This window comes from Orbicella faveolata, unplaced genomic scaffold (genome assembly GCF_042242905.1).
Source record: "Orbicella faveolata isolate gen_17 unplaced genomic scaffold, um_ofav_v1 contig_1, whole genome shotgun sequence".
NCBI lineage: Eukaryota > Metazoa > Cnidaria > Anthozoa > Scleractinia > Merulinidae > Orbicella > Orbicella faveolata.
In genome coordinates, this window is record NW_028301536.1 from 929,660 (window position 1) to 952,467 (window position 22,808).

The following is a 22,808-nucleotide window of genomic DNA, read 5'->3' on the forward strand; positions in this document are numbered from 1 at the left end:
TTTTGTTTGTTCAAGTAATTCGGTTTGGAGAAATACCTCTTATGAATTTATTAAAGGTTTTAAAATATAGTTTTGAGTAAATTATAAGTATTTTACGGGAGATCAAAATAACGCAATACAAACACAACGTAAGCCACTTTTATTTCAATTCTTTTTTACACGAACCATTTGGAGAAATTTTCGAAGCATTCAACTCGTAACCCTATCGCCAACAACATAATATCACGTTGATCTATATGTGATCAACAGAAGATGAATGGATAAGAGAACACAAGTGAGGATGATCCTGGTCTCTTGGAAAACATTATGTACATGCGATGATACCAAATCCATAAGGGTGCCAAATGTTCTGGGGTGGTCCCGTAGGCAAATGCCCGCTCCTCGTTGATCAGTACTAAAATTTCAAATGACCCACCTTCAGAATGAAGATGTGAGCAAATACCTGTCTATTGCCCGGAAGGACTGGGATGAACACTGCTGGAATTCACTAATGCATTACGTCCGCTTAAGGAAGTTCATTCCAGGATGAAAGGGCTGTTTAAGATCGCATGTAAACGCAGGCTAGTTTTTGACCACGGCTACAGGTGGGTTGCCCCACCTACGGAATCAAGTTATATGGCCTTATGTCCACGCAATGTCGTGTTCATTTCAATTGTCACGCACTCTTATCCAAATGTCTCTTTGGTTCTTTGGCAAACAACTACCACATAACTCATACTCACACACACACAAATCAAAGACGCAATTATACACATAATCAGGAGCCCATAGTCAGGAGCTCCGAACATAATTTCATTCACCGTTTGTATTCACGAGTTTTGCTCATAGAACAATTTGATTAAAGAAGACTTAACCACAAAAGATGAAACCTGAAAGGAAGAAACCAGCCTCTAGCCTGTGATTGTGCAAACCATTTTTTTAACTCCCTCATACAACAAGCAAGATCACCCGAAAAGACCACAACAACAAGAAGAGGAATTTTTTTTTTTGTCGTTTCTTTTTTCTTTTAGTAATTCCTGAATTTATTTGTCTCTCTTCCATGCTGTATTTCTTACAGTGTATCGCTCGTCTTCCATAATCCATTTCCACGGGATTTGAGCGACGTCTGTAATCAAGCTCAGCTTTCGTAGGCTGAAAATTGTCACAAAACCAAAGAGTTTTAAAATGTTTAAAATTTCTAGGTTGTCAGATATCCTTCCATCATGGCTCCAAGCACGCCAATGCATTAGCTTCAGGAACAACGTAGAAAGCATACGTCAGGGGTGGAAGGATCAGGGGATCGCCTGGCGGAACTGGATTCGGTTGGAAGACTGGAAATGACGAGTCGACACCCATCTCAAGCAACTTGCCATTAAGTCTTATCTTTCTACAAAACAGATAAAATGTGCTTAATACCCTTTAGGAAACCATGTTCGAGTTACATCTTTGAGCGATAAAGAGGACACTTCCTTTAACTCGATTCGTGCGAAATTATAAATCATAGGGAAATACAAATCTAAAACTTCCCAAAGAGAAATGTACGCAAAATAGCCCTTTTCACGGCTAACTTTTGTCATTTTCATTACGTTAGAACCCAACATGTGTGTGAGGCAATTTTAAGAAAATGTTACCGTGAAGAGGACTATATAAACAATAACCTCCATTTGGCGCGAAAATATGCTCGGATATTTGTCCGCGCACGTTATCGGTTCCGAGAAGCAAACAGTTTTCCGAGAGCTCTGCTCGAGGAAAACTGTGAGCTTTGAGGAACACATTATGTCCGAGGACAAATATCCGAGCATATTTTCGCGTCAAATGGAGGCTGTTGTGTTTATTATCCTTCAAGTCTTTTTCGCAACACGCGCGGTTTTGAAATTTGGGGAATATCGCTCATATATTCTCTAGTATTAGCTGGGGAATATTCAGTCACGTGACGCGTTTAGACCAATCGCGCGCGAGCGAAAATATTCAATGGATCATACAGTGAGATATGGTCTTGTTTCACGACAAACCTGGAGGTTATGGATTCCTCTGGAGTGAAAAGATATTCTTCTAAACCAAGTCCTTGAAGGCTCTCCGAAAACGTTATCTCCGCTCGTCTTTTCAGATGTAAATTTATAGCCATAAACGATATGGCGCCTTGCGTGTACCTTGAATGTGTATAGAAAAATTCAGAAAAATTATAACAGTTATTTTGAAGGTACCAATCCGGTAACAAGAGAGGCGGTTTTTCCTTTATTATTGCTCTCAATTTATTTTGAACTTTAATTTAATTTTATTTTCTTATGATAGAATTACAAGAATTGCTTGCGCTAGAAACTGGTTCCAGAAATAATCGAGACGGGGGCAAGAGATGCTATTAACAAGGAAAGAAAGAAAAAAAGTGATGATAATTTACGACAAAATTATAAAAGGTACAAGTAAACAATAGAAACAACTACAGGCAACCGAAAACAAAGTAACATGTGCACATACATAAGCGACGAGAATATTATTATCAATAAACTATTTTTACAAAGCTCAATAATTTTATAGAATTTAGAATTTTGATTCGTGGTTACTATTTTGTTTATCATTTTGTAGTTACCGCGTTGGTTTTGTGATTCTAGGGCCCGACTGCCCCCACAGTGAGTCTCATGACTTCAAGTAGTTTATCTTAGTTTATCAAGAGTACTTAAGCTCCGAACCGTACCCCATCGATGGTCATGTTTGGGTTTGTCTACTGGCCTTGGTCTGTATCTCCTACAAAGATCATGTTTAGGTTCTCGTTCTCTGAACTTAAATTCAAGAAGAAACAAGAAACTAAATTCAAGAACTTTGTAGCTCGGTACTGAAAAGTCGCCTGAAAGCGTTTGGGTTAGTGTTCCGTAGATGTTTAATCCCCCAAGGTCAGTCGTCCCGTGTGGCCCACACATAGCTACCGATAGGCTATTTAAGTGCGTGTGCATTTGTTAGTCAAGTACATTTAATAGTAGAAGCAGCAGTAGAAGAATAAGCAGTGGAAGTTAGACGAAGATTGTAAAAGACAGTAGTCCAACAATGAAAGATCCATAAACAGATTCTCGGTACTTCCTCGTTTGGACGATAGAGGGATTTCCAGTGCTGTAATAACTTAGAGAACCTCTTTATTTTCACATTGTAACACATCAAGGAGTAGTTTGTTTATTTCATTTCGGAATTTAGATTTAATTGGTAATTTCACTGAAAGTGGGAAGGAATTCCCCAAATTCTCTTGCCGTAACCGACCAATGACAAACGCTAGTCTAAGTAGACTTGGAATAGCATTACCCGGGAAGCTTAGGGTGTGCACATATTAAATATAAAATAATTTAACACTACCCTAGAAATTTACAAATTTGGCATTGAACGTAGAAAGAATTAGGAAATAATGTTAAAACTACGAAGTCTATTTGTCAAAATACAAACGCGAGTAATTAATTACAATTTTCCAACGACAGCAAAAAAATTTATTTCATTACAGTGTTAGAAATTAAAATGTTTTGCTAGCGTAAAAACAAAAATGATAGGGGTGTTGGCTACCCGAGATAACGTAAGATTTAAAAATGCCAAGCACCCAATTAAATATATATATTTTACATGTTTAGGTCAGGGACTCAAACAAACAAACAAACATAGACACACACAAAGAAAATTAATATAGAAATAAACAAAGTTAAGCTAATTACCAGTAGACTACAGTTCTTACATTGCAAAAAGGTATTTTATCCAGCAAGAGCGATATACGGATGTCTAATAGTGTTCAATAAAGTGGTGCTTCATTTTATTTTGGAACAAAGACAACGAAGATGATTTCATATCTTCAAATTTATAGCTCTCCATAAAACTATTTTTTTTTCTTAACAGCCGTGTTGATTTCCCACCGTGAAGAACAAACTAGATTTCTCTGCGGAATGAAACCCAACTGTTGGATACCTTTTTAAATAAGGATTCCAAAACCACAATCTTCTAAAAACATAAATTGCATAGTTGAGAATGGAAGCGTGGTTCCAAAACTGTATGTATTATTCTACTGGGGGTAGGGCTCAAAAAAAGTTCTTACTTTCTCAATGAAGCTCGAGAGGTAGAAAATGTTTTCATCGATCCTTGAAGGGAAAAAGCTCTCAACATTTGAGAAAATGGCATTTACTTACCCAGCTTTCGTGTTGGTACAGTGGGCAAAGATTCTCACCATTTCTGGAAGGTAGTAAGCACGGTGTACTGCTAGGACTTTGGTGCCAAGTAATCTTTTATGGAGGAGTGAAAGCCAAAAATCCTGCATGGATACAATCATGTTTACGCAAGTCCAATCTTCTTAACACCTTTGGTTACTTACAATGGTCCACTTAGAACAAAGCAGTGTTTATTAGAAGTTACAAAACAAACGAATTGGGTCCGTCCTGTGGTACAAAGTTGATAAAAACTGCTTAATGGTGTTGTTCTTTTTGTCAAATTATTATCAGAATCTGGAGATGATATTGTCCTGATTATGGGTTAGGGGTTAGAAGAATACGTTGGCCTGGTTGTATTTGATATTCGAAATCACGAGGTCCAACTGTACCAGTTTGAAGAGTAACTTATTGTGATTAATTCAATAATCTGAAATACATTGAAACGGCGCAAATAAACATGCCCAAAACCTGTCCATAATAAATGATTACTTCACTGTTTAGTTTTTTACTCTTTTCAGATACAGTTTTTAGCTCTGGCCCGATAAGCAGTCTGAGAGCAAACGCTACAACTAAATGTTTCGTAATGACAAAACGTTTCAATCAAATGAATAAACATTTAGTTGGGTTTTACAGCTACCATATAACAGGGAAGTAGTATTTTCAAACTTGGACCAATATGGCTACCGACTAAAATATCTATATATAATTCCGTTGCTTACTGCTCAGTTCAATATCGTTTAGTATTAAGTAGATTTTTTAGACGTTTAAACTTACAGGATTTGGTTCCAAGTCTTTACCAACCAACGAATATTCTCCTTGAAACATTGATTGCCTGATGACTACTTTATAACCATGTTGAGCGGCCATGCCGAGTTTGTTTAACCACCTAAACCAGAAGGAAATGTGAGCAAGGTAAAAGCACGGAAAAAAGAAAAAAGAACTCTTATTAATCAAGTTCCACTGAGATTTTGTGCTTTGTTTATACATGTAGCTAAGGGCTTGGTAAGCGGACCAAACCTGCAAGGCGTAACTGATAATCTGTTAGTTACAGTCAGTTCCGTTCTGTCATTTCGTTTGTTCTCGCGCGACGCCCCGCGAAAGCGAAGCGAGAAGAATGTTCGCCGTTTTTGTTGTTGTTGTCTTTGTTATTGTTGTCAAACAACGATTAAAGGAGCTCAGTAACGGTATTGTGAGTTATTTTGGCCACGTACAAAATTACCTCTAAATTGAAGGAAACCTGAAAATACTACGATTATCAGTTGAGTAAGGCACGAGGGAAGTTTGGTTACGAAGTTCTGGCCTTAAAATTATGGTGTTGTCACGGGCAACTTACCTCGTTTCCGTTGGTAACAATATCAACAGCCGTTGGTCGCCTGTCGCGTCGCCTGCAATTTCGCGCGCTTTGCTGCCAATGATGTCAAAGTCAAAGGTCGACAGGTTGCCAATGGATATGGAGCCAGTTGCTCGTGACAACAGCACGATTTTTACGTTAAAACTTAGTGACCAAACTTTCGTCCCGCCTTACTCAACTGATAATCGTAGCAATAGCTTACTAAATCTAAAAAAAACACCAAAGAGGCATAATAAACCATAAAAGAACAACGATGTTTAAGGATGGAAAAGATTGATACGGATTATACATAAGACGAACTTGCAAACTTTAGGCTAAACACTCCAAGACGGCCAAACCGTGACGTAGCTAAACCTGAAATTCTTATAATATCATACTCACATAAAACCAGCCACAAATCTATCCGATATTCCTTTAGCCCCTCCTCCAGAAACACTGGCAGTTTCACCCAACCACTTGGGAAGATTTGGATCGACTTGGTTGATCACTTCATCAGCCGCGTTTAGGTCTTGGAGTAATGTATCTAACACTTGTGGTACGAAAAACTGAGGTAGGGAGCTGTCCCTAGCTCTCACATAGTAGCTTTAAGAGAAAATTAGGTAAAAATTCAACTTGTTGACCTTTCAACTGCTAATTCTGCTTGCTCTGTGACGTGCACAATGCAGTTAAACGCTAAAAGCGTTTCAGAAAAATGTCATAGGGTAAACACCCTGACTAAAGTAGAATTACTTCCAATTAAAATAACTGGGAAAATAAGGAATAGCTTCACTGTAGCCCGATAATAAGAAAAAGAGGATGCTTGTGAAATACCTCGTCTCTAAAAGTGGCACTGGCCACTGGTGCAGGGGCTGTCCCGAACTCCCACCTCCCCCCCCCCCCCCGTCTCCCCTGCCATATATTCCCCTATAGAAGCTGTTACTCAAGAAGGGGACAGGGCAACCCATATAATAGTTAAGGCATACATGTATAGAAATGGGTTCTTTACCAAGATCGTAACAACTCCATCACTTGCACTCATCTAGCCCTTTTTGAGATAAGACGGAGACCAAGGATTGTAGCCGCTGCACTTCAATTTACTCATAAAACGCAGAGTAATTTTAAAGAAAGTCACGAAATTAAGATATGTTAATGAAGCGATCCTGTTAATTTATCAACGATGAAACGGACGATGGCCTTGAAAATGCAATGGCATACCATCGACTTGTCATTTCACATACGTCTAGCCATGCCATAACCCCTCTTATTATATGAATTGCATTTGTAACCGATATAACGCGCGCTCTGATTGGCTAATACTAAGGCATTATTCTCCCGTAATACCCACGGACCGATTACGGGCCTGCAAAAGCCAAGCAAAAAAACATATATTAAACTATTTATCATTCACGACCGTTCGGTCTTTCCGGGAAAAACTCGCTCTGAGATTTTCCCGTAAAGACCTGACTCTCGGTTGATAAGTAGTTGATCTTCAATTTCATATTGTTTCTGAGTAATTCAAACATCATTTTGAGGGCAAAAGGGCAAAACTTTGAGGGCTTATAAAGTCGTCAGTTTTTTTTTCCTTTAAGTCTCAAACTGTGGAACCGTGTATTCCAGGTGATAAATTTCTAACTAAGCAAAACATTAGCACTTTCATTAGGACTTTCAACGAGTAAAACAAACGTCAAATGCTGTGCAATTGGTAAGCATCTGAAAGAATACGACAATCTGCTTGCAGCAAAGATAAACGATGGAGTATATTGTTTAACAATTTGAAGTATAAAATAATTATACTTACTGATGCCAAGTCACAGCATCAATGAAAGTATGTCCTTTTTCAAGAAACCTGCGAAGAAATAAGAAGAACAACATTGTTGTGAAGCCTGACCTCATTAACTCAAACCGTCCTCTTAATCATTTCAAGGTAATAATGTTTTCAAATGAACTGAAAATAAATGCATTGTCATAAGAAATCAAAAGTCAGTTCAGGAAAACGAAAAAGACCATATGGCAGCATCGTGCACTGGGGCTATGTGACTTGTGTCATTGCAACAAAACTGTGACACAATCTCTACACAAAAAAATAGAAAAGTGTTTCCGAACCCAATATGCTTTTTGGAAAACTTTTCATTACAATTCTATCACCTATTAATAGCCAATCAGCGAAGCTCTATTGGAAATCCGGAAATCTGAGTGGTTCTCACGTCGTTTTCTATTCGCTGTTAGTAGAATACTGCTAGTTTACTAATGCAAATGCTGCAATCTGATTGGCTTGGCTACTTCTATACTATCAGCCATTAGTGTGGAGTGGCTGGAGGTCGTCTACGAAGTAGCAATTTCATAGAAATCTCGAGCCCATAATCTAGCTATTAAATAGACAACGATCGCCCGCGCTGTTCTTAAAACTGAAAATAATTCTTCATTTTAGGCTTAATAGTCGCCTCGTACTCAGAGAAAACTTGGGTTCGTAGTCTAACCGCAATTGTAACATATTCAAAAAATAATTTCTGTGTGGTTGAAGTTATCAAAAATTGTGCGTTATTCTTGGAAAAGTTGCATGCACTTCCTTAGTGACATCTAACCTCACCTTTTTAAAAATTCCATTGCATTTCCTCTTGGCTGTGTTACATCTGGTCCAACAAGGAAATTATCAACCCCAGAAAATCTTGATAAGTGTTTCCTAAGTGTTGCAAAGTCTTCAGCAAGCTGGTCAGGCGAAATGGCAACATCGAGTTTTTTCTGAGGATGATTTAGCTCTGTTGCAACAGAGAAAAAATGCTTTTATTTCTACTTTCCATTGCTATAAAGCAGAGTGAGGACTCTAGGGAAATTAGTGTATTGTACGGGTATGTCATTGTGTGCGTTAAAAAAAGAGACAGAGAGAGAGAGAGAGTGAGAGAAAATGTAAGCGATGTAAGTATAGGCAGCAATGTAAGTAGTGCAAATAATGTAAAAAATATGTATATATTTAGCTCTTATTAACCTAGCAGGAGGTCGATCTGTATGAGAGAATCTTGACCGAGGTCGTGAGTACAGACCGAACGAAACAAGGTCTGTAGACACGACCGAGGTCAAGATTCTCCCATACAGACCGACTAAGCTCGGTTAATAAGATGTTTATTATATGGCAAACAAAGACATTTAATTCGTTTAATATAACTGGTTTTTAATAGCTGACATTTTGCTTGCGAACGGTGATCGGCTGAACTTAAATCTGCCAAATTTTGCTCGTCTTCTTTACGTTTTTTCTAATCAGGCTTTTTGGCGCTTTCATACCGTAAATAAATATTTTTAGTAGAAATTGTTAATAATTTACAAGTTATTGACCGTAAAATGTAAGCGGTCTAGACGCCGGTCTAGATGGGAAAATCTAGACCGCGGTCAAAATCAATTTCAACAATGAAATTCGTGAATTAGGTAGTTCCCAGTCCATGTGAGACCAAGTCATATGATAAATATGTATATATTTAAACAAAGAAAAAAAAACACAGAAGAAATCGTGTACATATTGTATTGCAAGAGTAGCGTTAAGTAGCGTGATGCAAGTAATGTAACGTTATGTAAGTAAAGTATGTACTTCGTGTAAGTGTCTTTATTAATGTTGATGATGTAAGTATTGCATTGTAAGTGGTGTGAGCACAGCAATATAAGTAGTGTAATTGATGTATTGTAAGATATGTGTAAGTAACGTCATATAACGTGTAGAGTATTCCATCTAAGTATCTTAATGTATACGTAATGTGAATATGGCATTGTAAGCAGTGTTAGTGTTCTTTGTGTGGCATTAAAAATAATCATACTATTAATAAAAATAAAGCAGAGAAATGGTTTTGAAAATCTTGTGGTCCTTCGCTTCGCGTCACAGGCAAGGCACGTATTATTAGTAATGATTGATTTACGAACTGGGTCCGTCGTTCATGTTAAGAGTTAAAGCAGTTGGGACTGATATTTTTTCCAGCAACAGCAAAAATGAATGCATATTGAATATCCGTAACAAACATTCCTGCATGGGAAATGTGACTGAAGAGAAGGTTCAGTTTAAAAATTCCCCATCGCCTCCCGTTGGAGTTTTCAGAATGGCCTCTTTACGTACTTCACCCTCTACAAAGTGTTCCTAGCCTGTTTCATTGAGGCTGACCACAAAAGAAAGCCGACACAGAACATTTTACTCGATTGCCCTGAATTGAAAAGAATTAGTTATTAAAACTGTGACTGATAATCAATACAACGAATTCCATTTAGTTGGATTCGATTTTAGAGAGGATGAAGGGAAGATGCAGATTATTCCTATGGTATTCCCTCTCGATTTACTTTTAGATCATTTTCTCCTACAGAAATAGAACGATGGCCTGGAAATAAATATTGGTAATCTAAAAGAACCCGTGGCTGAGTAGCACAGTAAACAGTTCAAAAGGTGTAACTAGTACTAATTCAGTGCTGAAATAAACTTAATTTATAGCAAACGTTTCGGGCCTAGCCCTTCCTCAGTGCTAAGTTTGAAACGAATTTAACTCATGTGAACAGCCATACAAATTAAAAGTACGTGATAACAGAAAGGACTGGATAATAATAATAACAACAACAACAACAACAACAACAGCAACAACAACAACAACAATAATAATAATAATAATAATAATAATAATAATAACCAAACAATTATAAGGAGACCGCTAAAATTATGGTCCTGAGTAAAAATTGTAGATATGCAGTAGCTAAAAATTGTTAAATCTAAAAAAGTTTAAAAAGTATACAAATACACTAAAATGCTAAGATAGAGTCAATAAACTGGATACCATTTCAAAAATAACTTAAGATTACCGTGTACCTTGAGAGGTGTCTCGCGTCCAAGCTATGTATGTGTCCGGCTAGCTTAATCTTTAGAAACCTAAACCCCCGTATCAAATTTAAGTTCATACAGCTAGCTATCAAACTATACCCAAAATTTTGAAATAAGATGAAAGATCGAATGTTTCACGACCTCTAAATGCGAGGGTCCGAATTTTTAGCAGTCTATATATATTTGTTTCATTTTCAAAATTTACTTTGACTCCTGGTATTTTATTTTTGTCCATTAATAATATAGGCTGTATAGCGGCATTTTCACATTTCCGTTACATTTTTACATCCCATGCACATATTGTGACCTATCAACGCCATAGAAAAAATTGCTTCAGAATGGTGTAATTTTTTAAAGTACGCATTTTTATTTTATTTTATTTTTCATAATCTTCTTTGTTATTTTGATTTTTTTTAATTAAAACATAAATAAAATAAAAAATGCATGAGAGTACAAAAGATTTGAGAAAATAAGAATTAAAAAAAAAATAACCTCCGCGGACCAGCAACGCCATAGACCACAATGCATCGCGAGTAAATGTATGATATCCCATAATCCTCCAGAAAGCTTTCTTTTTCAAAATGAGGAACTCAGAGTGGGAAGAAGATACAGAGCCAGAGAACGACCTTAAGGAGCAGGTTAGTCGTAACCTGCGACAATCTGCGACAATCTCGAACCTTCTTGTGTAGTGAGCGGTAACCCAGTAACCTTCCTGGCCCTTTCATTTCATTCTCCACAGCCTCTCTCACCTCGTCTATATCGACAAAGTAGTCAGTGTACCTGATCCCAAAATGATGGAGACGGCGGGATAGAGTCCTCAGGCTCCAAGAATACATCGGATATTTGGCTCTCATAGAGTCTACTATTTCAGATTGTCGCAGGTTACGACTAACCTGCTCCTTAAAGTCTTTCTCTAGCTCTATATCTTCTTCCCACTCTGAGTTCCTTATTCTGGTCGCCATTTTGAACCAGTGAGACAGTCTCAGATAGTGCAGAGCGCAATTGATAGCTCTGGCACGGTAGTCCCATAAGTACTCACCCCTGCTCGGTTCACTTCCGGTTTGTGTCTACCTTGGTAGTCTGCTAGGGCTTTTCCCCTTTGCAGTGTGTATGTTTCAAGGTTGTATTTTCATTCAAGGTCCAAAAATTACGTACAAATTAATTACTACTGGTGTTTTACGTTGATTTTCGTTCATTTTAAATTCGATAATACGTTGAAGCAGCAAACGTGACAATTTAGCTCTTCGCGCCAACTTTGTAACTTGATACTTTTGTTTTCCTCGCAAAAGGCATGTAATATGAAACCCTTGTTTTCCCCAAAACACGCGGAAGATGTGCCTGTTTTTTGGAGATAAATGAAAGAAAGTTAAATATCTGATGTAGTGATTAAGAAACGGGACAGAAACGATGTTGTTTTACTAAAAATGCAAATTTTTACCCATGAACAAGAACTAATTTAATTATCAGATAGTCGCGAAATACCACTTTCTTTTTCTGTTGCCACCTTTGTTGTTAACAATAAAAAATTCAAAATTAACACACAACGATATTGATGGCTGAGAGGCGTTTCAACGAAAAGTATTGAAGATAAACAGCGCTACTTGGCCGATATGAATGAGTCTCCTCAAAGACTGATTAAATTAATTTGCGCTTTCATTAGGTGTCACGGAGTTTGCAGCAATATTTGAGCACTTTCCTGGTTTCTGTTGTTACAAATTTACAATTTGCGGAGTATTAAAGCCACTAACTTGGGAACTTTTTGGTCTCTCTTATAGACACAATTAGGGCAGGAAATAAACAAGTCGCTAAGGAGAAGCAATACATTTGAACCCTGACAAGCACACTATTGTAGATTGAAAACAGCAGATGATATTTGTTGAACCGACCTATGTGTAATTCTAAAAGCTACGCAGCCACAGTAACGTTTCACTTTTGCAACAAAAAGGGACAATTGGCGCTACCTGAAAAATAACTGCTGTCACATGGCATGACATATAAAATACCGCGTGGAAATTAAAGATAGTGTATAACAGTAACGACGCTAGAACGCATGCGTCTTATATGTTGAGTTCTGCCATAAGGAAAACCACTCAACATCTGTGCGTGATTCCGTATACAATGTATCCTTCAACTAATATAGAAGCCACGAACGCTAACTAATCTGCGCATGCGTTTAGGGCAAATTAGTTTTGTTCCTAAGAGAATGGTACCACAAGGAGAGCAAGGGGTTACCTGAAACAGATATATAGCTTTGCGATGTTCATACCCCCCTGACGGCGATGGAACGTGTTTTACGTAGAGGATACATGTATCTTTCCCACCCCACCCCGACCACTTCCTTGCCTCTAAACTAATAAATTAATTGAAATTAATCAATTAAACAAACATTAAAGTTTACACCTTAGCATCTTAGTGCTTAGTGCCACAGTACCTTAGCGGCAGGCAGCTCCCATAACCATCCCAATGGTGCACTCTGCCCTGAAAAGAAAGCTTTCTAGAGGATTACGGGATATCATACATTTATTCGCGATGCATTGTGGTCTATGGCGTTGCTGGGCCACGGAGGTTAATTTTTTTATATTTTTACTTTTTCAAATCTTTTGTATTCTTATATATTTTTATTTTGTTTATTTTTTAATGAAAAAAATCAAAATAACAAATAATATTACGACGACAATAAAAATAAAAACGCGTACTTTACACCACTCTGAAGCATTTTTTTTGTGACGTTGATTGGCCCACCAATGCACTTACCATTGCCAAGTTGCCATCCAAATTTATATCCATTGTCAGCTGCATATTTTACTATCCTCAAAGGGTTGCTTAGATCGCACGAGCCATTTGTTGCTCTTCGGGACGCACTTAAAGCTAAAAGTACTTTCCAGCCAGCGTTTTCTGCTATCCGATTAATCCTGTCCAAATCTTTACCAGTAATATGTACGGGTTTAAAAGGTCGCAGTGGCTTACGTTTCTCCACCTCGTCAGTAAAAATAACAAATTCAGCAGCAGTACCTCCAATTCGAAAATATGCAGGGATCAGAGCGTTCATCAAAGCAAGTATTCGTTTTTCTGCAGCAGAACTGAAGTTCCAGCCAAGAATGGTTCTCCAACTGGTGCTGACAGACAAAAACTCTTCATCTACAGTGGCAATTACTGTGGTTGTGTTTATATCAGCTGTGAAGTAAATTGGAGGTAAAGAAACGTTCGCAGGTTTGTGAAGGGAAACCTCAGCGTTGATATTTCGGTGGCGAGGGAGACTATAAAGGAAAAATGCAAGTGCTATGGCGTGAGAAACACAGAGCATTTTTCTTCTAGCATGATAATCAAGAAAGCGCTGATGAAGACGCAACCATGGACCGCAACATCGAAACATCATTCAGAATAGTTAGCCGGCTTAAGTGTACGTAGCTATAGAGGAACTGGAGTGGTATGACGCTCATAGAAGTATATTCACCTTTATATGAAAGAAACTTTGAGAATCGATGAATAATATTAACTGTGGTGGTTAATTCACTATGTTAATTAGCCAGAGTGTATCGGAGCAACCAAGTTTTATAAAGTAATGCCTCTCCATACAGTTTTTCTGGTCCATGCCAAGTATTTTCAATCAGCTTTTTAACAGTCTTCAAATAATCGGGTTTCGATGTAAAAATTACACCAGTGATTGGAAACGGACTGAAAATTATATGTTATATAGCAGTAAATGGACTGACAGTTGAACACTATTTTGTTGAAATTTCTTTAAATAATACTGTCCAACCCCACTAACGGCCACCTCTCCACAACAGCTACTACAATGACCCCTTTTTTGTCTAAGCAGGTGGTCCGCACATTAATTCGCTCTTATTTTGATTTCCCTACAAGTGTTATTGGCGAAAATTATTGTTGGAAGTTCTTGATGGAAAAAACTCGGTGAACATTCAATTCGCTTGTGCTTAGAGTTAAATTACCTCAAAGATAACATTTTTCATTAAGTTTCGTAGTTGGTGTTATTTTAATTGGAATGGTTATCTTTATTTAGGCTTAGTGTCATGACCGGGTGAAATACTAAAATGCATTTTATCTGACCATTTTCCTGGAATAATTTATGGTTATCTATGGGATGTTCTGTTCTTAATGTAAAGTTTTACATGTATTTTCTTCGATGTAAAAACGCGGCCAACCTGATTTCTTTAGTGAAGATTATAAATGCAACATTTTAGCTTATACTAAATATCTCCTAGTAACACTCTAGTTAAAAAGAAAATGTGTTATTCGCGAAAAACAGGTTAGAAGTCGATTTCATTCAAAAGAGCTTTGTAACACGTCCGTTAACACCTACGTGAATTAATTTATCTTTTTGAACCTACTAACTACTTAAATATTAAAACATAGAAAAGACGTAACTAGTAGGGCCGGCTTTCTTCTTCGATAAATAAGCCTGAGTTGTTGTTTGATAACGGTTGCACAACAATATTTGTTTAAGGTATCGGCCAGGTTTCAAAGTGCGAATTTTCGAAATTTGTATTTTCGAGACGTTCAGATAAAGCTTTTCAAGAGCTTTCTTTTAAAAAAAATTCCACAAAAAATATTATTTCAGTGCAAAGTTATTGGACGCTGAAGTTTACTACACGTTAATTGTTTTAATTACCCGCTGACAAGTCCTGTCATTTTAGAGTAACTAAGACGAACAATGGCATATACAACACGCCAAACAGTCAGCAGACTCGCGCGTAAACAACTACATCTGAATCATGTGGTCCCGGAACGACCAAAAGGAGGAATAAATCTATACATCGAGTTCGAGAAACATAAGCTCGATCAGATAGCTGCAAGAAACATAAGAGTGTATCAGAGAAACGTATAGCTTTCTCGAAGTAAAGCTACGGCGTCTCCGAAGAAAAACGCACGAGGACAAATAATACGACATCCGTGATAAGAATCTACCTACTGCAATCACAGCCGGTCCCGGCGTCACAATATACAATATAGAATCCAAGTAAGCAAAATGTTCACGGAAAGTCTCGTATTTTGTCCCCCGAAAGCAAATACTTACAAATCTTGCAATATAAATGAGCCTAAAAAGTGCATAAGTACATGGCAAACTCTAAAGGCAGATAACTTTTTAATTTATACGTGGAACGAGAATTTTGATTAAAACTAACCTATGATATCCGACCGGAAGATACAGTGTATTCCCGCCACGTTCCGTGTAAAGATTTGGCCTGCTGCATATCACCTGTCAAACGCCTACTGTTATTGCAAGATGATCCCTCTCTGGTAAACATCAACATGGACGTTTAGGCTTTATAATCCTATTGCGGGTAAAATGCAGCAAAAATATATTTTATCTTGAGTCATTCGTAATTATTAAGACATCGAGAGCTCCGCAAGGCGTCGCATTAGTTTGCTGGAGAGATAGGTCGACGACAATAGAAACGAATCGTTTGGGATAAATGGCCACTAATGTGACGAGTTTAATTGAAACTAATGCTGTGTTTAGACTTGAACGGTTTACCGATCGAGGTATCAGAGTTTACTTACCTAGGTAAACATTTTCCGTGTGTAAACGCCAACTGATACTTTGGTAAATGCCGCAAAAGACAAAAGAAATTTAACCGAGGTAAAAGTTGTAATTACCCTGTGATCAGGCATGGTTACAGTTGGTAACCAAGGTCAAGACTTGCCTCAGCAATACTCTTGTGAAATGGCAGCAACCAAACTCACTGGTGACGGTCTTTTATCGACCGAAGAGACAGATCCTACCACCGAGGATACCAGAATGGACACTAATATGTCTTATGAAGAAGAGGACGCCCTCCTGTCCGAAGATCAAGAGGAAGACGTTGGTTCTAGTAATGACAGTGTCCCAAACGCTCAAAGACAAGAGCGCAAGAAGGAAGCAACGAACGAGCCAAAGAAGCCCGAGCAAAAAAACAAAGAGCCTGTACACTCTGACAATACGAGCAACGACAGAGGCAGAAAGCGCCAAAGAGAAATCCAACCAAAGTCCGCCAAAACTACCGGCAGCTCCGATAGAAAAAGACCACGACACGAAGAAGAGCTAAACTCCATCCAGGAGAAGATAGACAGCTCCAACAACTCTATCAGTCTGCTGAATTCTCACCTGGAGAAGGGCTCATGCCCCAAGACCTTGAGATACAATGCGCGGGCGAACATCACGCCCGACGAGGACTTTAAGAAAGACATTAACTCCATTAGAAAGAAAGCCGAACAGGCCCTTGTAGGGGCTCTAGTGAAATTTCACCACAGGCGCGTAGAAAGGCTTAAGAATAAGTACAGAAAGCTCGAACAAGCTAAGTCTCGCAGAAGTTTCCATGAAACCAACCAGTCTTCCCGCAAAACGCCGGCTAGAAATAGAAATGCGAACGAAGATAAGAAAGACAACGAGCTAGCCGAAGTGTTGAAAGCCAAGATCAGAGAGGTCGATATATTGCTGGAACAAATGAGATCACAAGCAACGAATAAAAAAAGTGAATCTTATCCTGTTGTCTTATCTGACCCTTTAGAAATAAGGGAGGAAGGGAAAAGAAACAACACAGATAACAAAGCGGTTAAAAGCCGCAAAAGATTAGAGCGGAGAAGAATCAAACATAAAAAACGCTTTCAAAACAACATTGAGTCACGCAAGCAACATATCAAAAACCTGTCAAATACACAGCTGACAGACGAGCAAATTACCCTGCTATCCCGTGGTTTGAAATTCATTCCTGCTCCCGTGACAAGAGAAAACACTATCAGGCGACAGCTACTCAATGACTTCAGTCACTTTGCCAGAAGAATGCGCCTTGAGTACATATTTCACGGTCACGACAAAGAACCTCATCCTTTCCACGTCAAGTCAGACTGGGACCCACCAGTCCAGCCCTCTGTTGCTCTAGAAACTTTTCTAGAAGAAGTCAAATTTGACCTCGCTAATATCAAATTGAACAGGCCGAAAGACAACCTGTCACAGGGAGAGCGAAATGCTCTCAAAGAACTATCGCGCGACAAAAACATAGTACTAAAGAAAGCCGATAAGGGTACCACAACCGTCATAATGAACAGAACAGATAAACTTAACGAGGGTCAAGTCCAACTTGATGATATACATAACTACCGACCCCCAGACAAACCTATGGTTGACACCACGGCCAAAAAAGTTCATCGATTGATTCGATCACTGTTACAAGAAGGCCACATAGACGAAATGACGGCTAAATGGCTCTCCCTTACGCCCGACCCTCCGCGAATACCAGTGTTTTACACACTTACAAAGATTCACAAACCGACACCTGTTGATAGACCAATCATATCAGGGTGTGACGGCCCTACAGAAAGGCCATGATCTCAGCTTTTGTTGACCACCTTATTCAGCCAATAGCACAAAAGCAAACCTCGTATCTTAAAGATACAACAGACTTTCTTAACTTCATCGAGAAGACTAAACTGCCTAAAAACACCATTCTTGTCTCTATGGACTTCACCAGTCTCTACACGAACATACCACAGGAGGAGGGTATTACCACTGTATGCGAAGCATACGAAGAATTTTACCAGGAGAACCCTCCAATTCCTAGCAGGTATTTAAGAGAAATGCTAAGTCTGATTCTACAAGAAAACTCGTTCCAATTCAATGGAAAAGATTACCTCCAAACTCATGGAACAGCCATGGGAACGAAAATGGCCGTAGCTCTTGCTAACATATTTATGGCCAAAATAGAAAAAGAAATACTCAGATAAAGCTACACAAAACCCATTTTTTGGAAAAGATACATCGATGACATCACATCCATGTGGAACACAAGTAGGGGCAAAATAGAAGACTTCCTTCTAAAGGCAAACAGTTTTCACCCAACGATCAAATTCACGGCTGAAATCTCAGAAACTGAAACTACATTCTTGGATACGAAAGTGTACAAAGGTGACAGATTCAATAAGGAATCTATTCTTGACGTGCGAACTCATTTCAAACCTACAGAGACCTTTCAATAAACGAATTTCTATTCGTGTCACCCACCAGGCGTCACGAAAGGCTTTATCAAAGGAGAAGCGTTAAGGCTTCTGAGAACAAATTCCTCTCAACTTACTTTTGAGGAAAACATGAGTAATTTCAAAACACGCCTGCAGAATAGAGGTTACCCAGCTAGAATTGTAGAAAAACACCTTTCAGAGATTAAGTTCTCTGATAGAAAAATGTCACTAGCACAGAAAGACAAAACCGCACAAAAGAAAATACTGCCCTTTGTTACTCAATACCACCCGGCGTTGCCTAACCTAAAAGACACACTACTGGGGAAATGGCACCTTATAGATAATCACCCGCTACTGAGAGAAATCTTTAAGGAGCCCCCCATCATCTCGTATCGCAAGGGAAAGTCCCTAAAAGACATCCTAGTTAAAGCTAAACTATGAAGGCTTTATAACTTATTCATCCGCGAACGGCAGGAGTCGTGCAGGCTTGTCAACACTTTTATCACAAAGATTAAAATCTCTTCAGGAAAGGTGGGGTTACAACTTTCGCCACCAGTAAAAACTAAAGTAAAATACTACATAAGATACGTTGACAGTCTGCGGGTCGGTGACCGGGGAGGTGGAGGAAAAAAGAACAAATACGTCTGAACGTTAAAAAGCAGAAAAGTTCTTCTTGCGATGATGGCAATAGTAGAAAGGGGCCGCGTGTTCGAGATAACCAACCTTTTGTACTTAACTTTGACACGCGCCCATTTTTCACTGGACAGGAGACTTCCATTGTTACCAGATTAGAGAACAACCCGCAAACTGATAAGAAATAGGAAATGCCTCGAGATAAAATGACTTTATACTTTCGGTTATCGGCATAATGTTTGTTTATTCGCGAAAAACCGTTTAGAAGTCGATTTCATTCAAAAGAGCTTTGTAACACGTACGTGATCATCTACGTGAATCAATTTATCTTTTTGAAACTACTGACTACTTAAATATTAGGACATAGAAAAGACGTAACTAGTAGGGCCGACTTTCTTCTTCAATAAATAAGCCTGAGTCGTTGTTTGATAACGGTTGCACCACAATATTTGTTTAAATTTTTCTGTACATTGCTAACTTATGTTTTAATTTAATTCTGTAAAAACAATCCTTGTGATTTTTATATTGCTCTCGTTGTTTCATTTTGGCCAGACTCTCTTGAAATCATAAAGAAAATGTAAAAGGAAAAAGATTTCGACTCTATTATTCGGTCGAAGGAGAATATGGTAATGATTCTCATGCGCAAGCGTAGAGCTGCTATGCTTGGACTGCGCAAGTTCTTACGTAAGCCAGGAGCCCATGGGCTCCTGCGTAAGCCCAGATAGCAGTTTGATATCATTCTCGTCTCCAGAATCTCCGTTTCCTTTGGTCATATGTGGTCGGCGAAACGGACAGCGTCAACGACATTTGAGGTAACGAGAATAGTTTGATACCTGATTGACAGCTTGGACCAGGTCAACATAAAAGAGCGAAAGCAGAATCTTAGGGCGCTTTCCATTCGACCAAAATTTCCGGTGTGAATTTTGGGAAATTTTATGAGGCGAATGCAACAGAATTTTCCGGTTGACTGCACCAGAGTGGAAAGCGATATGTCGAACTTTTTTTCGCTTGGAGTTTTTCAGCAACAACAGCAATCTTTATTCACACTATTCAGGCACAAAAGAACGGTAAGACACAAAAAAAACTATACAAAACGTAATGATAGATTATATAACTATATGTTCAATTTGAGTCAGTGTGCAACAGCCAAAGTAGCAAAGCTTTCGAGTTGGCTGCTGCTTATTTACAAATAAAGAAAGGAAGGAACGAAGGAAACAAATAATAATTAAGACTAAACTAATTCACAAAACAAGAAATGAAAACGGGAAGAGAATATCAAGTAATAAAGTGTATTATCGTTTGTCTCACGATGTAGTCACTGAGATGTAGATCGCGACGTTTCGACTGCTTACTGCTTGTCTTCTTTAGGCGATAAGGTCGACTGATTGCACGGTATCATTTATATCACATAGGTCGGCTGTGATTGGTCCATTTCGATCCTCCTATTGTTCCATTGTTCGGGCGAGTAGCTGTTCCCTCAGTGGTCCGCTGTTGTACCGTTCTCCTGTTGTTGTGTTTCTTGATCGTGGGTATCCATGCTTCCGGAATTTCAATTCCGCTATCCCTGTTGATGTTGTTAGGGTGAAGTCTTATGTGAATAGCTTCCTTGACCCTACGTGTGTACCAGTGAGGATCTCGATCAATAACTTGACCTCATTCCAGATAGGATAGTGGCCGGTCTCGTGGGTGTATTCAGAAACGGCAGAGGTCTGGGTACGGGCGAGTCGTATATCCCTGTCGTGTTCTTTGATCCTCTCCTGCATAGATCTCCCTGTTTCCCCTATGTAGACTTTGCCGCATTCACAGGGAATCCTGTAGACAACATCATCTTGTTTAGCCGGGTTGACGGTGTCCTTTGGTCGCACTAAGAGTGACCGAAGTGTCATGTCGGACTTAAAGACGGTGCGAATGCCTTGTTGTTCTAGGCAGCGGCGGAGAGACTCCGAAACTCCTTGGACATAAGGTAAAACGGCGGTGGATTTAAATTCGGCGACAGGCTCTCTTCTTGGAGTTGTTCGTGCCTTTGTGATCTTCTGTACAAAAGAGGAGGGATATCCGTTAGAAACAAGTACAGATGACAGATGTTTCTTCTCTCCAGCGATTACTGATGGTTTGGTCACAAGACGTTTAGCCTGGTCGTACACACACTTCACAATACCGCGCTTTACTGACTGAGGGTGGTGTGAATCATACGCTAGGTACTGATCAGTATGTGTTGGTTTCCTGTAGACACTGGAGGTAAGGCGGCCATCAGGTTCTCTGTAAACTGACGTGTCGAGAAAGGCGATCTTGTTGTTGTTCTCGATCTCCATGGTGAAACGGATATGATGGTTGTTGACTGTTCAGGTGTTGCAGGAAGACGTCAACTCTATCCCGATCCAACCGTATCCCGATCCAGGATGGTGAAAGTATCATCTACGTAGCGTTTCCAGATCTTAGGCTTGAATTGGAAAGCGCTCGTTATCCTGCGAACAGGCTCCGGGCGAGGACGGAAAAAATTTCGGCAAGCGCGAAACAGAAGAATTCGGAAAGCAAAGCGATCGGGGCGGAACGTATAGGTATATGGTGTCGCACTTATAAAGCGAAAAAACAAAAGGCTTGGCTGTGAGCCAATGAGAAAGCACTGACGTCATAGCCAAACTGGACATCGGCTGGATTTGATTACTCAAAATGGCGGACATACCTTAATTTAAGACTATAATATTCTAATTTGCCAAACATTCTTTATATGCGCGCTTATTTTTTGTAACGGCTATGTAACTTATGCTATACATACACTTGTAAAATATACGCGTTCTTGAGTTACATTAGCCAGATCAAGCTTTGATTGATGAGGTTCGTTTAAGGTTCTCTGTCATCTAATATCACACGTTGCAGCGAAAGGGTAGTTCAAATTCTTCGACAACGTCTACCGTCTACGAATGCCTACGAGTGAAAACAACTTCCGGTGCCCTGCCGCCTAAAGCATCACAATTTTGAATGTTATTTCACCAGATATCATTGTCTCCTCAACATTTAGATTTGAGGTCAATTAAGTAGCGAGATCCCCGAGAACTGGAATATATGGAAAGAGAAATAATGTAATAATTACTTGGTTTGGAGCGGGAAAGCCCCGAGTATCAACTCGCCATGTTCAAGGACGTTATTGATGACGATGGCCTTTCAGTGTTGAAAGCCTTAAGCTATACTGAAGAAGAAGATACAAACAATTGCCGTGTAGTAATGGGAAGATGAAAAGTTATTGCATCGGTAACGTAAACGAGATTGTTTCAGCAGGAGGGAAAAACTTCCTACCGAAACGCTCGACAACTTAATCGCTGAATTAAAAAGAACCTTGGCAAAGAGCTGCAGTTTATGTGATTTTTTACGTGTCACACGATACTCTCATCTGCTTTCGACTGGTCTTGGGATAACACATGAGCACTGAAGCACGAAGCAGCTCCTTAGAATGACAGACCCCACGTTAAACAAGTGTATCGACCTTCTAGCATCCGAGATGCAAATATAGGGATCTTAACAACGATGACGGCGACGCCGAGGATAACGCCTTGTAAAATTGAATTTGTCCAGGATGCCTATGGCTCTAAAACCTCGTTCAGGCTAAATATGTAATGACAGCGTTCAATTCTACATGGAAATACCAAAAATTAGCAGTTCGACTCATCGTTCGCGTTCGCGGTCATTTTGCGTTGTTTTGCAGAGGACGGCCATGAAATGCACAAAGGTTTACTGAACACACTTGTACAACCTTTGTTTTGCTCTTTAAACCTTTTGTTTGGTGGTGCTCATTGACGTCCTGGTTTGCTCCAGACTTCGTCCACACTACGCCGGAGGAATTTAAAAGCGCACACAGCTTTATCTCTACGGCCCAGGGTAATCCGTCACGAAAGCGGAGCTTTTCGAA

The 22,808-nt window shown here is 39.1% G+C and overlaps 2 protein-coding genes and 1 pseudogene across 2 annotated transcripts; 2 read left to right on the forward strand and 1 right to left on the reverse strand.

The window, feature by feature from the left end:
• Positions 1 to 993: 993 nt before the first annotated feature.
• Positions 994 to 15,213, reverse strand: LOC110051056 (heparanase-like). The gene is made up of 8 exons (XM_089283657.1): positions 13,073 to 15,213; positions 8,066 to 8,234; positions 7,277 to 7,324; positions 5,881 to 6,081; positions 4,923 to 5,034; positions 4,131 to 4,252; positions 1,992 to 2,129; positions 994 to 1,366 (listed from the first exon to the last, which is right to left on the reverse strand). Exons 1-8 carry the CDS (start codon positions 13,692 to 13,694, stop codon positions 1,201 to 1,203), a joined length of 1,578 nt encoding a protein of 525 aa, XP_089139783.1. The 5' UTR covers positions 13,695 to 15,213; the 3' UTR covers positions 994 to 1,200.
• A 458-nt stretch (positions 15,214 to 15,671) lies between these two features.
• Positions 15,672 to 17,077, forward strand: LOC149117647 (uncharacterized). The gene is made up of 2 exons (XM_089298571.1): positions 15,672 to 16,944; positions 16,980 to 17,077. Exons 1-2 carry the CDS (start codon positions 15,951 to 15,953, stop codon positions 17,075 to 17,077), a joined length of 1,092 nt encoding a protein of 363 aa, XP_089154697.1. The 5' UTR covers positions 15,672 to 15,950.
• Positions 17,078 to 17,099: 22 nt separating this feature from the next.
• On the forward strand, positions 17,100 to 18,770 carry LOC149117648 (uncharacterized; annotated as a pseudogene).
• The last annotated feature ends 4,038 nt before the right edge of the window (positions 18,771 to 22,808 follow it).